The sequence below is a fragment of the Argiope bruennichi genome, chromosome 11 (assembly GCF_947563725.1).
Source record: "Argiope bruennichi chromosome 11, qqArgBrue1.1, whole genome shotgun sequence".
Classification (NCBI taxonomy): domain Eukaryota; kingdom Metazoa; phylum Arthropoda; class Arachnida; order Araneae; family Araneidae; genus Argiope; species Argiope bruennichi.
The window spans coordinates 41,582,108-41,597,774 of NC_079161.1; the positions used below are offsets into that span (position 1 = coordinate 41,582,108).

The 15,667-nt window shown below is 27.1% G+C and overlaps 2 protein-coding genes across 3 annotated transcripts in view; one reads left to right on the forward strand and one right to left on the reverse strand.

Moving 5' to 3' along the window:
- The window catches only part of LOC129956459 (inositol polyphosphate-5-phosphatase A-like), a 40,153-nt gene extending 37,897 nt beyond the window's left edge, over positions 1 to 2,256 (reverse strand). For both annotated transcript variants that reach the window (XR_008782695.1, XM_056068344.1), the window contains exon 1: positions 1,972 to 2,256. Coding sequence is in view for 1 of the 2 variants with exons in the window: in XM_056068344.1 (XP_055924319.1) it covers positions 1,972 to 2,031 (60 nt within the window). In the remaining variant the exon portion in view is untranslated. The remainder of the gene's footprint in view (positions 1 to 1,971) is intronic.
- A 489-nt stretch (positions 2,257 to 2,745) lies between these two features.
- LOC129956460 (BTB/POZ domain-containing protein 10-like) lies at positions 2,746 to 8,246 on the forward strand. Its single transcript, XM_056068345.1, has 2 exons — positions 2,746 to 2,955; positions 6,296 to 8,246. The coding sequence occupies exon 2, from the start codon at positions 6,346 to 6,348 to the stop codon at positions 7,342 to 7,344; it is 999 nt and encodes a 332-aa protein (XP_055924320.1). The 5' UTR covers positions 2,746 to 2,955; positions 6,296 to 6,345; the 3' UTR covers positions 7,345 to 8,246.
- The last annotated feature ends 7,421 nt before the right edge of the window (positions 8,247 to 15,667 follow it).

Here is a 15,667-nt window from a genome sequence, read left to right on the forward strand (position 1 = left end):
AAACCTTAAAAACTTTTTTACATAAATAAGTAAATAATATTTCAAAGGCATCAAATTTTAAATCCTTTAAAAAAACTTAATATAATAAAATTAATGATAAAATAAATAAGTTAATAAAAATAAAATAATAAACTTAATGATAATATTTATTATATGTTCATAATAAATAGTTACATATTTTTACATATTTTGATTTGTTCATGTTTATAAAGATGGAATTTTACTATAAATTTGATTAAAATGTCAAATTATTAAAGCTTCTTGGCAAAAGCCTTATACTTATACATTTATGTTTTGGTTTCCAGATTATAATAGAGGTAATAATGAACTATTATAATAGAGGATTTTATTTTCCATTTCAACTACATTAATTAAAGTATATTTTTCAAAAATGTTTTAAAATTACTAAAAAATTGCACTTATCATTTTTCATAATAAAGGGAAATAAATTCTAGGTAATAAAATTTTCACATGCAATGTGACAACTTTTAATGTATAAATATTATTTGAACCTATACACTCTTTCAGCATAATATAATGTCAATATAAACAAAGTAACAGCAAAAGAAAATTTTACTGAAAGATATAACCATAATGCATAAGAAGGTTCAATTGTAAAAATTCATATATATTTTGAAAAATTTTACTTGAAACTAGTTCAAATTTCAGCTTGAAAAAAATATCTAATAAATATCCCTTAAAACCAACATACTTTAAAACAAATCATATCTGTAGTCATTACAACAATATCAATAAAGAATATTTTCTAAATTAAAGAAGCAACCTTTTACTCAATATCAACAGTACATTTTAATGTGTCTCAAATATACTTAGGCATTTCAAATATACTTTAATAAAACTTATATGTCAAGAGCTTTACTTCTTAGAGAATATACAATATTTGTACAGAATATAAATGTTTATACAATGAATATACAATTTTCTGAATAGATAACACAATTTTAAAAAAAATTATATTATAAATTAAAATTCAGAAAATAAATATTTCATTAATAGTAAAAACAAAAATACACTACTAATTCAAGCATACTAATGTTTAATCATAAATGATTATCATTAAAAAAGTTGTATTTGGTACATAAAAGAATAAAATACTTTTTTATTGAGAACAAAATTTAAACAGCACCACACAGATTTGAAAAAAGTTCTCATCACTTGTCCATTAGAAGAATAAGAATTTGAATACAATAAATTATTCAGATAACAAAAAAAGATTTATTACATAATATTTTAAATAGGATCAATCAGAACATTATCTGATAATCTAAATAACATTTGATTATAATAAGAGATATTTCAGTTACTGAGCAAGTGAAACAAACATAGTAACTGTTCCTCAAAAAATCTCTAACTATAACAACATTGAGTCCTAAACGATGCAAAATTATGAAATGTGAGATTTTAAAAGTATTTCAATTACTACAGATACATATTTTGAAAAGGTAAACAAGAATAAGTAAATCAATTATTAAAAAAGAAAAAATTCACTTTTTCTTTTTTTTTTTTTAAATTTAGATATACTCAAATCTCATTAATAGATTCAAAAACAGAAAAAAAATAATAATTTGTTTATAATGAAAAATATGACTTAAAAGAATATAATCAAAAGCACACATAAAAAAATATTTTTATAAAACTGGAATAATCCATTTTTACAGTAAACTATAAATAAAATTTTAACAATCAGCAATCATTATTAAAAAAATTCATAAATTCATTTCTCATAAAATCCTCAATATTTATGTGTATGTTAGGAAGAAGGCGATTTTCTTTAGAAAAATCAAAATCGATGTTAAAAAAATATGATTCTGTTATAAAAGACGGATCATAAGACATAATTAAACAGAAAAAGCAATGTAGTTTAATCTAATTAGCAACTCGTACATGGAAATAGGCAATAACTTGATTATCATGGATAAAATGTGGATAATTTGTTTCCGTCATACTTACATCTTCAAATATAGATCCAACGTTGGCGGATACAAGCAGAAATGACACTAGCTCATCCATAACCAATACCAAAACTGTTTTGGTGAACAGCGTTTAATAGACAACTACCCAATTAAGTGGTGCCCATATTTCATGACAAAGGACACATTCATATTTACCTAATCACATCAGAGACAACAGATTTAAAAACGCAACATGAAAGTGGAGTTAAATATGTATACATAAACCAAACCATAAATAAATTGTGGTTTTCTTATTAACATTGAACATCATGGAAGGATGTATTCAGACTGCTGCCAATTAATACTACATTGGATAAATTTTTCTTCTACGCTCAAATATTCCCTTCTAGGGAATTATTTCCACCACAATAGAAAAAGTTGTTTCCCTAACTTGAAATTTTTCGAAGCAAAAGAAGAGTATTAATGTTTAAATAAAAATACTAATATAAACTTTTTGTTCATAACAATTAATTACGAAATTTTCCTGTTTAATAATACTGTAATTATCAAATCTTGATATTTTAAGCTGCAATCCTTCCTCCTCAAATAAAGAATTTTATTTCGAATTCTTTTGAAAAATGAAGCTTTTTGAATTATTTTAAGATTCTGCAGTCATTTAAAATGAAAATATCCCATAATAAGTATCTGAAATCTCTCGGGAAATTGATCTAATGATATTTTTATTTGGAACAAATTTTGCTGAAGAGCGACTGTGAATAAAAATCATTGCCAGACGTTTTCAGTTTCGTCTGCATTTTACGTTTATTATTTCCCCATGTTCTGAATCGAGAACTATCGAGAGTGTCTGTTCAAAACAAATCCATACCTAAATCTGAAGTTCAAGTACCACTTGTGAAATTTTATCAGACTTATTTTATTGAATAGTATATTTAAAAAAGAAAACAAAAATTTACAGATTCTGAAACTATGAAGCAACTTTTTCTATTTATTTAGAAAATCTGATTATGTGTATAATACGTTAGTAAGTGTTCTTTTTATCAATGATGATTTATGAAATAATAAAATTTTTATTTGTTCCCTCATGGAATTTATTTATTCCTTAAATTTTGATTCAATGTTGATTGTCGATCTTATGCATTCGTAATGTATTTTATTTTTAATAAAATAAACTGACATGTCAAAGATTCGAAATTAAGTGGATTTCTGCTGAATTTGAACTAAAATTATCGAAAATATGTTGTTACTGCCCTAATATCACGAATATTAAAGATATAATAATTTATAGAAATGTATTAGGATTTGTTTCTTCATTTCAGAGTTTTTTATTAAATAAAATGTATTTAAAAAGATTATTTGTACTTTATCTAATATTTCATTCATGAATTAGTTATAAAATGTCAGGGAATAATCATCTTTTAGAATGCAGAATTATCTGAAATAATAAGGTATTAAAAAGTGTTTTTATACAACTCGGAATATGTATCAGTTTCTTATTAAAATGGCATTTGTTAAAAAAACAAAGACAAAACGATTAAGAATTGTAGATTTTATTTTTGGAAATAAATAAAAAATACTTTGAACGAAGCATTTTTTTTTCATTCTGCGTCACTCTTTTTCATTTCCCATTATATAAAACTGATGATATTTTATATTAAAATATTAAATATCTTTATTCTGCTGTTTAATAATAGAACATTTGGCTTCAATAACAGACTTTATAGTTTCTTGCATGTTTAGTAGGGCAGAGGAGTGCAATAACTCATATTTTATATTTATTATACTTATTGCATTAATGTTATTTTGATATTATTTCTGAGCTAAAATGTCAGATTAATGAATTTTTTAAAAATTATAGTACATTATACTGAATTATAATCAATGACAGCATGACTACATTTATGCAACTTGTGTGTCTAAATTATTAATTAATAACATAATATTTTATTCTGTACTTTTTTTAGGGTTATAAAAAGACTCATTTCAAATAGACATGCATATTAATTTCCATATGCATTATGAATGCTTGTGTATCAGAACTAATTAACTGATATATGTAATTGTGAGCTGTCAGTCACATTCTTAGAGACATGTAATTGTCACTGACTGTAAGAATGTGATTTTATATAAAAGTAGTTGGATTCACTATTGAAGTGCAAAAGGATTAATCATATGCATGTTTATCAAAGGCATTTTTAATAGAAATTGCATAGATATCAGATCATTATTCAATTTCATTTTGTAGTTATAGCTATAATTAATTGATAGCAATTGATTTTTCACATTAGTATAGATTAACGTCATAAGATGCTTATGCATTTGCCAAATCTACACAAATTAAATAGCATTAATCTTCTGTTAAGTAAATTAAAAGAAATTATTCGGAGGTAACTCCTCACTTGGATTTAATTATAAATGTCATTATTTAATTTTAGTTTCTGTGAGTTAATGGGCTATTTAGAAGAATTCATTTTTTAGAAATCTTATTTAATATATTTATGTATATAAGGATATCTCTTAATTTAATTCCAATTCTAATTAATTTCTATGTTAAATTAGCCCTTGTTACTTTATTCTTTTTCTCTTATTTCCTGATCCAAATACCACTTTTTTCATTTAGTTATATATATACACTCTAAAAAAATTGCTGATGCTTATTTCCTATGCCATGAGCAGAGGGATAAAAATGTCTAACACCTACACATTCCTTTCAATCATACCTACAATGCTCTTTCTCAAATTGGCATGTGTCAAAGAAATCTCTATCACAATCTCTTGGTGAAAATGCTAAGGAAAAAAATTATTTTCTATTTCTTAAAGTAATTCTAAAGCAATCTTTCCTTTAGTCATTTTCACTTTCAGAAAGTTTTCTGGTGTGAATGAAAGCATTTTGCCTTTGTCTGTTTGTACATATTATACTTCCCATAGAAAAATAAATTGAAGTGAAATTCCAAAAGTATCATCTTCTCAGCCAAATATCTACCAAAATTATGCGATAGATATAAAGTTTGGATGACTAATATCTGTACATGAAATATTAAACTTTATCTAGAAAAGGTTTATGTATGGAAAGTAAAAGCTTGATGTGAATTTTTCATTGAAAAATTATTAGATTATTATGAAATTTTAATGATGTTACAAATAAAACATGTTTATTACTCGAAAAAAACAATTCTGTGAAGTCAACGTTAATTTTTTATGAAAGAAAGATGTTATGAAATATTTTAACCTAAGATTGTTCAAATTTATATATTTCAGAATATTGAAATACTCTTCTTAGGATCCTTCAAGTTTAGATAACTCGGAATATTAGATATTAAAGACAAAAAAAAAAAAAAAACTACCTCCTCAAAAACTGCATTTGCAACTCTTGTTCTTACAGAGTTGACATATAAAAGAAAGATATCTTTTAAGAGATGGTTATTAAGCAAGTATATGCTCAGTTATCCTTTGGGATTTCTGAAAAAACTTCTTTGTTCACCAAACATATTAGGGCAATCATTTCTGCTAAACAAATCAGGCACCATGAATATTAAATCAATCACAGCAAAGGGAGAAGGAAATTTTGCAATGATTTCAAAGCATCTTGGGCTAGTGTCATAGTTTTGTTTAGCGGGTGTTTGGAGGTCTGTCAAATCTTGTTTGGTATTTTTGTATGTTTTATAGCTGAATGAATAAAAACTTACGATGTTAATAATTAATTAGCTAGCATAAATATTAGTTGAATGTGTATACCTTCTTAAATTTTTCTTTTTCATGAGAGCATGTTAGAATATTATATAAAAGAATTTAATGATAAAATTTAAACCTGAATGATATTTAAATCAATCTATTTTTATCTGTTTATATATATATATATATATACTTAATTTCTGCATATATTTTCATCTTGACTAGCCCCTCAATTAAAAAAAATGAAAGACTGCATTTCTTTTGTGCACATATATATTTTATTCTAATGTCAACACCTGGAATTCTTGAAAATCACTGCACAAATGAAATATTGCAATTAAATCAACAAATGTAATAAAGTAGGGGGGGGGGGATATTTTTCTCTAAATCCTGTTTGTTCTTTTATTATTACTTTATCAAGAAAAATATAGGAATTAACTCAATACTGTGAATTTCTATATTTTTCCTGATTTTGATAAATTAATTTTGAAAAAATATCTGCAATAATGAAAATTATTGAATTTCAAATAAATGTCATTTGTTAATATGATACTAATATTATAAGAAGCATAGTGATAAAAAAATATATCAATGTTCTCTTTATATCTGACCTTCTTTATTTTCTTATTTCTAATATTAATGTTTTGATAATAGTGTCTATAATATATTTTTTGTTTTTCATATTTTTTCAGAGCTTGAAACATTCTTGGTTGCTATTTAGGAATTGTAAATTCCAAAACCAATGTCATCTTCAGCATCAAATTCTACTAATCAAGGGTTAGCAACTCCTGCTAGCGAAGAGCGGGTAACTTTAGTGGTTGAAAATACCCGTATTGTTGTTGACCCTAGTTTATTTGCGGATTATCCTGACACCATGCTAGGCCGAATGTTTGGATCATCACTGGAGAACAATATTACTCGTCCTAATGAAAGAGGGGAGTATGAAATTGGAGAAGGAATATCTGCATTAGTCTTTCGAGCTGTGTTGGAATATTATAAAACCGGGGTTATACGGTGTCCTCCCAACGTTTCTGTTACTGAACTGCGTGATGCCTGTGATTATCTTCTTATTCCTTTTGATGCAAAAACCATCAGATGTCATAATCTCAGGGGTTTTCTGCATGAATTATCTAATGAAGGAGCACAGAGACAATTTGAGAACTTCTTAGAAGAGCTAATACTGCCTGTCATGGTTGCATCAGCACAGAGAGGAGACCGTGAATGTCAAATTGTTGTATTGTTAGATGATGATATTGTTGACTGGGATGAAGATTATCCTCCTCAGACTGGAGAAGAACATTCACAAATCATATACAGTACAGAAATGTATCGTTTCTTCAAGTATATTGAAAACCGTGATGTTGCGAAGAAAGTGCTCAAAGAACGGGGATTGAAAAAGATTCGATTAGGCATTGAAGGTTATCCCACTCACAAGGAGAAAGTGAAATGTCGTCCTGGAGGTAGAGCAGATGTGATTTACAATTATGTCCAAAGACCGTTCCTTCGAATGTCTTGGGAAAAAGAAGAGGCTAAGAGTCGCCATGTTGATTTCCAATGTGTCAGAAGCAAATCTATTACTAATTTAGCAGCAGATGGCCTTGAAGGATCTCCACCAGCAAATAGTGGTGTTGCAGAAAGAGCTGTTGTTGATGGCAACTATGATGAAATATATCTCTTACCCCCTCATCCATCACCAAGAGAACCTTATCCTGAAGTACATTTGCCTCCTGATGAATCTTAAAAGTGTGATTTATCAATATTAATGTGTACTAACAAATGCAATTTATAAGATTCATATCTGTGTACTACTTTATACTCAGCACTTATTTATATAATATTGGTGTTTACCCTGATTCCTAGCTTTTTATTGATTGTGTACAAAAGATGCATTTCACTATTTATCCTCAAAGCTATGTTCACTTATTTCATTTACATTAGTTTCCTTTAGAAACTTTCTTCATATCTATCAGACCAAATTAAATAATGGATGTTGTGACATTGTAATAATCTTTGGCTGATTTTCTCTGAATATTTCTTTTTCTAAATAGTTTGAGATCTGTTTCTATTGCAATATGATATCCAGATTAGCACTGAAAGTAATTTCTCTGATGCATTTCAATCTGTGTTTCATTGTAAACTTAGTAACTTGAGTAACGTTTCTAGCCTTTGCTGTTTGTGTTTACTTCAGAAAATTTATTTTATAATAAAATTTCTGCATTTTGTAATCTATTTTGCCTTGCTCATTCAAAAGTCATTATTTTTTTTTCTATTTAATGTCATTTATTTGTAAAAAAAAGTAAAATATATATAAAAAAAATTGAAGAATAATTTTTATAATTTTTTATTTTATATGATGAAAAGACTGAAATGCTTTTAAAATAATATAGCATCATCCAATAGATTAAAACACTAAATAATGTTTGGTTTAAATATGAACCCTTGTAATCAGAACAATTTCATATTTTAATTGAAGAAATTTAAATCACTATTTTTGCTTCCTGTGACATACAGTTAGCAAATTTGTGAAATATAATCAGTTTGAAATTATATCATTTTTTTAAAAAAATATGTGAGGGGCCATCTTGAATTTAGAGATTCTAGTGAGTAATAGTATAATCTTTTTGTACATATCAGCTGTTTATGTAAAAGTGTAAAATGAATTTAATTAAAAGAATTAGTTATCTGTTTTTGTGTTTCTGTTAGTAATATCTTTCTGTCATCAAACACAAAATTTTTTAATGCATTATCATTTTTTATTTAATATAAAATTGTAGTAATTTCTTATGTTGTATCATTAATGACCTTAGATCTAATTACAAAGTCTTCTACTTTATATATTTGTTGCAAGCTAGTAAGCTCTCCTTTAATTTTTGCTCCTATTTTTAACATTTTAATAAAATTTTGCATTTATTAGATTCTCAAAATTTCTTCCCGATGTAAATTTTAATTTTGAAGTATTTTCTCTCCTTAAAATATGCATTCGTGTTTATAAAAATTATGTAATTATACCCCTAGCTAAAATACTAAAATAAATATTTTAGTCCAAATTTATTCTCAAACTGAGGCAAAATCATTAAATAAAATATCCATGTATATCTTTATTATTATACTGATTCATTTGTTTGTCTCTTTTGTAATGGAATAGTCTATAAATCCCCTTATGTGAGGAATTAAAAAATTAACATAAAATTTCTTGATTCCAATACATTTAAAATATAGTGATATATTTTTCTTTTAATTCAATAGTGCATCTTTAAGATAGAAACCTTTCGAGGTAGTAAGGGAATGTGCATTTAATGTCATTATTTAACATCAATGCATGATAGTTATTATTAAGACTAATTTTTCTGCACTATTTTTAAAAATTACTCTTAACTATAGCAATAATAGGAAATACATAAAAAATGAATTTAATATCTCTATATACTCAGTAATTAAAATATTGAAAAATATTTTAAAATATGCTCAAAAATATTTTTAAAATAATTGTTAAAACTATATGAAAACTGTACAGGAATAAAAAAAATGTCACTAAAAAGTTATTTTTTTAATTTTAAATTGGTATAAAAATATTTTTACCCAGTAATATGCTGTGAAATTATCAAGCAAAAATGTTAAAATTTAAATTTTGTGTAAAATTCGAAATATTTTGGCAAATTGTTTCTTAGTCAGCACTTTCTACCCAAGAAAAAACTATTTACCAAATTTAGCAGCTCTAGATATAATGAACTTTTCTATAGAATACACTGTACAAATGTTATTATGAATGACATGTCACACAACTCAATTTACAAATCCTATCCCTGCTTGTAAATATTGTCATATTAAAAATTTTCGGAAATAATCAGAATTATGACTATTCATCTTCATCAAACATATAAATAAATATGTTTATATAAATAAAAAAAATTGTTAAGTATAAGAGTTTTTAAACATTAGTGAAAAAATTCGTTTTAATTCATGTTCACCTTTTTAAAAAAACTGTGCTTGATAAACAAGGTTCCTGCAGTACCTGGAGAACCAAGGAATTTCTCTGAATATTGTGTGAATTAAAGATAATAGCCATAGTTCCAAAAACGGAACAATATTATTCGCGATTATGTAATCGTGGAAACTCGCTCCTTTTCTATTCGCTTCCTTTTTTTTTTTTTTTTTTTTTTTTTTTGTATAGATCAGTTTAATTACGATTTAAGAGACAGTTGTTCTCTTTCCATGATATTCCCGGATTACAGCTGAAGAGAATACGCGAGACTGTTCTCATTTCGCGAGAGAATATAATAAATTTCTCTAGCAGGAATAGTAACATTCAATCTGCGGGAGTATCGCGGTGATGTTTAGAAACTCACAAATGTATATTACATAATTCGTTTATTATTTTAGAAATTGTGAGCTTATTCAGAATAAATTAAAGATGTTTTAAAACAATGAGCTGCTCGAAATCCGTATTTAATGCAAATTGAACGGGTAAAAATATGGGAGAATGGTATTTACTAGTCATACCAAAACAGAAAAAATTACGCGCCAGTTTATTAAAGTCATCACTAGGGATTGCAATATCGGCCCAAAATTTCAATACCGGTTTTCGGTATTTTTTTAGATCTTAATACCGGTAGTAGAAATTTTAGAAAAAGAAACAAAACACAGGTGTTTCTTTGTTTTATTAGAGAGTGTAAATATCACAAAAAATAATTTGTAACTTATAAATTATAACAGTATATAAAGAATCACAAAAAAGTAAAGGAACATCTTATTTATTTAAATCACAAAGAAGTGTAAATATCACTATTCAGTCTGTGGTACTATTACAAATTTTTGAAATGTGATTTTTAAAAAATATAATGCATCAATTGTACTTTCATTAAGCCTGGAACGTAATTTTGTGCAAAAATTACCAGGTGTCGAAAACGTTCTTTCGGCATCTACGCTAGTTGGTGGTTCTGTTAGCAATGAGCGATATTCTTTTTCCAAGTATTTACCTCTAAATCCCTCATCTTCAAATAAATCGATTTCTCGTCGGATGGTTTTGGATATAGTTGATTTCTGTATTGTATTTTGGTTTGTTGAAATTTTTTTATTTATCTCTAATTCTAATTTTTGTTCAAAAGACAATTCCTTTTCACTATCGACATTAATATCATCATAATCTTCGATAACTGTACCGAATTCTTCTGAATGTGGATAGGTTTGTGGGTAGAAAATTTTAAGAAAATTTACTATAAACTTGATCAGTTTTGAATTGGTTAGTTTCTCTTTTTTTTTTTTCAATTTTAAAATCATTATAATTATGTAAATATAATTGTAAATATAATTCTAATGTAAATGTAATATATAATTCTTCAGATAGTGATGTGTGCTGTTCTTTCAGTGACTACAACATGAAATTTATTGCTGCATTAGCTGTTAATAAATTAGAATCTCTCCGACATAATGCCTCAACAGCCAGTTTTATTGGAAGTAGAGCTGATACAGTTCTGGATATTAAGTCGAACTCACTATCTGAAAAATTAATTTGCAGGTTTAAGTCGATTATTGCTTATTGGATTGGATTTCAAAAATCGTTCCATCATTAGAAGTAAACTATTCCAATGTGTTTTAGAATGGAATATTAACATATATTCTGTTTTATTTTCAGTTAGTATATATTTTTGTAATATGGCAATTTTTGTAGGGAAACGTTTAAATATCTTAACAATTTTTCGAACTTTATAAATTATAGGAAGCAATTCTTGATTGGTAAATATTTCATCCTCATTAGCAATATCTTTTTCAACAATTACATTGCAATAAAAAAAAACCTTTCAGGAATGGTACTACGAAAATTTTACATAATATCATTAAGTATTGTGACTAAGAAGCAGAAAACGGGGAATTAAAATATTCTTCAAAATATTTAATAACATATAAAAAAGAAACATTTTAATATTAAAAAGATCATTATTATTTTGTAAAAAAGTAATTACCAGATTTTTAGATAACAGAAATTTTTCATTTATTCTTCATAATTTTATGTTTATGTCCCTTATATTAAATAAAAATTCCTCTGAAATATTTTACTGTGCATTAGTGCCTTTTTCCTTCTGTATTACTAATTATCTGTAATGTTTATGTCTGATTAAATCGCGAGTCTTCATTATTAAACGTAAACATCTCCTCCTTTCACCTTTCCTCTCACCCCTATTTTGTCGAATTAAACCCATCCTAACGCATGCGCAAAAGCGCAGGGGGTTTTACAATCCGTTGGCAAGCAGTATTTTATCACTTCTCTTGATTGTACGATGCAACTTTGTATTCACAGTCTAATTTCGCCAGTTAAGGAAACATAAAAACAAAAATATAATATTTTGCTATGTTGGCGATACTTGAACATATAATGAAATTTTTTTTAAAAATTTCTAGTAAATACCGAAATAACGGTATTTAAACTTGTGAATACCGGTATTACAAAATTGTACAAATGGCTCAAAATACCGCTATTCGGTATACCAGTATTGCAATCCCTAACCACATATATTTATTTTTTGTGGTCAATTGAAGTCGGTAATACTTCTATTGTATAATAATTGCTGCCTGTAAATTAGATTTCAAAAAACAGATTTTTAACGTTAAATAAATTTAATTCATAGTTATACAATTTACTTATTCCAGGGATTTATAATGAATTCACATAATATGGCTACAGCAAAGTAAATCTTCTCAGACTGCATATTGCACAAGAGTGTCAAAAGAAAAGAGTGTTTTATTAAATTTAGTTTAACCATTAGCTAAATTTTAGTCGGGGAATTCTCAAAGTGAAATAAAATAAATTAAATTTCGTAAATAAAATAAATTTACCTAATTCCTTCCGGAGGATGTAACAGATAGATGAAAAAAATACGATTAATTTCAGAACTGTTATACATTGAATTCTGAATTAGGTAAACGAACTCTATCGCCCTATCCATGTATTATATAAAAGTATATATAACTCCACTTGCAAGTAATCGAAATACTCGATAAAAATATTTTTTTTCTCGTAAGCTATAATAATACTTTAGCCGAAAGACAAAGATTAGTAGGCAAAAATGCAACGTCTTATTCACTTGTCAGCTTATTGATTATTCTGCTAAATATAGAGCAAATTAAAAGCTGGATAACCAATTGAAGGGCAGACCTGCACCCTGAGGTCGACTTTTTCTCCATGCGCAACCTTTGCGCTAACGTCGAATGCTTTAGGCGGGAAACCGTGGAATCCCTCCACCATACTGTTCTTTAACCTAATTTTCTATGTGTGTCTGTAGTGAATTTTGTAGTGTAGCTGTGTTTGTGAAGATTAAAAATAGTGTATTTTAAACCAGACAGTTCCTTAGAAAACCACCACACACCACTGCAATAGTGAAAATAATATAGCAAATTTCACCTATCTAGCATGCTGTTATATCGTTTCTCATACATACGAATAAATAGCATTCTAGCATTGATGGATTTTGCTCGATATTTGATAAGTATCTATGACTTTGATGGAAAGGTCATATAGAGAATAGCAAAGAGAAATAGCGAAACTGTGTTTTCTAAGTTATCGGGTTCAAATACGCATAGAAAGACGAATTGACTGATTGTAGAATCTTACAAAGACTTATAAATCTAGTAATGGAACTATATATCAAACTGTATTTAGCTTGATGCGTTTTTGGGTTCTTGACAGAGAGATTGATGTTCCATACAGGGATTTCTTCCAAAATTTTTGGTATAGTTCTACCATCTTGATATCTGCTTAACGTATCTATATTTTAGTTACTAAATTTATTCTCAAATATCTAGGGACAATATTAAATAAATTGTGTATACACGCACGTCGCTTGCTTTTCTTTTCTCTAGCTTGTTCTATTATTTGAGTTATTTTATAATGAGCTTGTTCTGTTATTGTGTTCACAGACAAAAAGATAGATATAATAGAAAAACATACTTTTCGGACTTAGATTAGAAATTCAGTAAAACATCTAGATCAAATATTTTGGTGACGAGAAAATAAAAAGTTGAGTTTTAAAATACTCTAAATCCATTTTTGAATACTCGAATTAGAATGTATTGGATTTTAATAATTTTTTTTAAAAAAAAAATTCCGATTTCTATTCCGAAACATCTAGCATAGTGCGTCTTGCTTGATTCGGTTATCTTTATTTAATTTTAAAACTATAGCGCAAAGGCAACGACTTGTGCGCGGGAACGTATACACACAATGTATTTATTTAATGTTAAGGTGAGTTTCCATTCGGACAGTTATAAGAGGCCAGTAGACAGAGTAGAGAGAGGCCAGTAGAAAAGCTGAAAAATGCTGTTCAGTCTATGGCAAGTACTTGTTTTGACGAGGCAGCTTGATGGTTGGGTTGACGGGGCGCCTAGCCCCGGCAGGGGCTTATCCCCTTTGACGAGGCAACATGCCGCTGTATTATATATATATATATATATATATATATATATATATATATATATATTTCTTACTGCGCATGCGTTTGTAGAATTCGACTTTTTAATTTTTGGCGTGAAAAAATTGATTACGTATCATAGATTAATCTCGACATTTTTTGTTCTTTGTTCTTTCTGATGCAAGGTTGTGTGTGTGTGTGTTTTCATTTTATTTGCTATTTATTTTCTATAGTTTTCCAAATTTAGATATGTTGATCTTTTTTTTATATTTTATCATGTTTCTTTGTATAAATATCCATCATTTTAATACGATACGCAGTGAAAAAGAAAAATTCAAACGCCGAAACCGCAATTTACAGCCAACCATGGAATACCGGAATCCATCTTATGAAATTATAAGTCAGTCAAACATAAATCAGTCCCTTTTTGCGCATGCGTTGTCGTATTGACCGTTTTATAACTGGCTGAGTGTAAAAATACCTTAATTCTACCTTTTTGACTATAATTTTAGTAACTAAAATAGTAAAAAGTATTGTTGTAAAATATTTGCACAGAAATAAAATTGCTATCCCTGAAAAGACTATTTTTTAATATTAAAGTAGTGTAAAAATGGGTTTTGTACAGTCGTCAGTAAAAAATATGGAACCCCTCTATAGCTTTGTTATTTATTATCGCTTCTTCTCAAAATTTATGTCGATGAAAATAGCTTAAAGGGGCAGGTTTGTTCAGATAGACAAACTGATTAACCGAATTAATTAACATTGATAATTAAGTATTATCTTGACATTTTCCCATTAATTTAGTTCAACAGATTTTTTTTAATGTATGTGTATCTAATTTCCTTTCAAGATTCGTAGTAGATCTTGAAATATACATAATTTCGTATGTTGAAAACCCAGCCTCAAAATGGCGCCATCCATTGGGGATTATATATTAAACAACCATCAACTTGTTTATAGCAATAATGTTTCTGCATTTTTATTCATAGGAATTTCGGAAGAATAAGCAACACAATTCGAATTTATCCTTAATATGAGTATAATTTTTCAAGATACAATTTTTTTTAAATTTAAATATTGAAACATTTCCATTACTTTTAAAATTAATTCATCTGTTAACTATTTTAGTTAACCCCGCCCTAAGAAATCGACATACATCTTAGTTTTTACTATATTAATCGTCTGAATTTCATAAATGAAATTGTAAAGAGTGAAATATTTCGTAACTCAAGTAGGAATCATTTTACGGATATTTCCAAAATATCCTCCATTCAATTAGAGAAATTTATGAATGAGAGTTTAACATTAAGCCATTAAGCATATAAATAATGGTTGCTAGTTAATTTCCTTATTTCAGAGTTAATTAATTTACTGAATGGTAAGAAATGGTGCAGATTTTCTTAAATCTTTATTTAATTTACTGCAAATGATAATTGTTGATAAAGAGTAAAAATTAATTAAACATCCTACAGTCAATCTGTTCTGCAATCAAATTTTATATCGTCTGAAAGAAAGCAAAAAACTTCCATTTTTTTTAAAAAACAAATTTCATGTTAAATTAAAATCGTCTGATCTGAAAATGAATTCAATATTAAACTAACTGTGATAATATAATGGCCGTTGAAGCTCGTGTTTCATTAAAAATAAACCTATAAATACAAA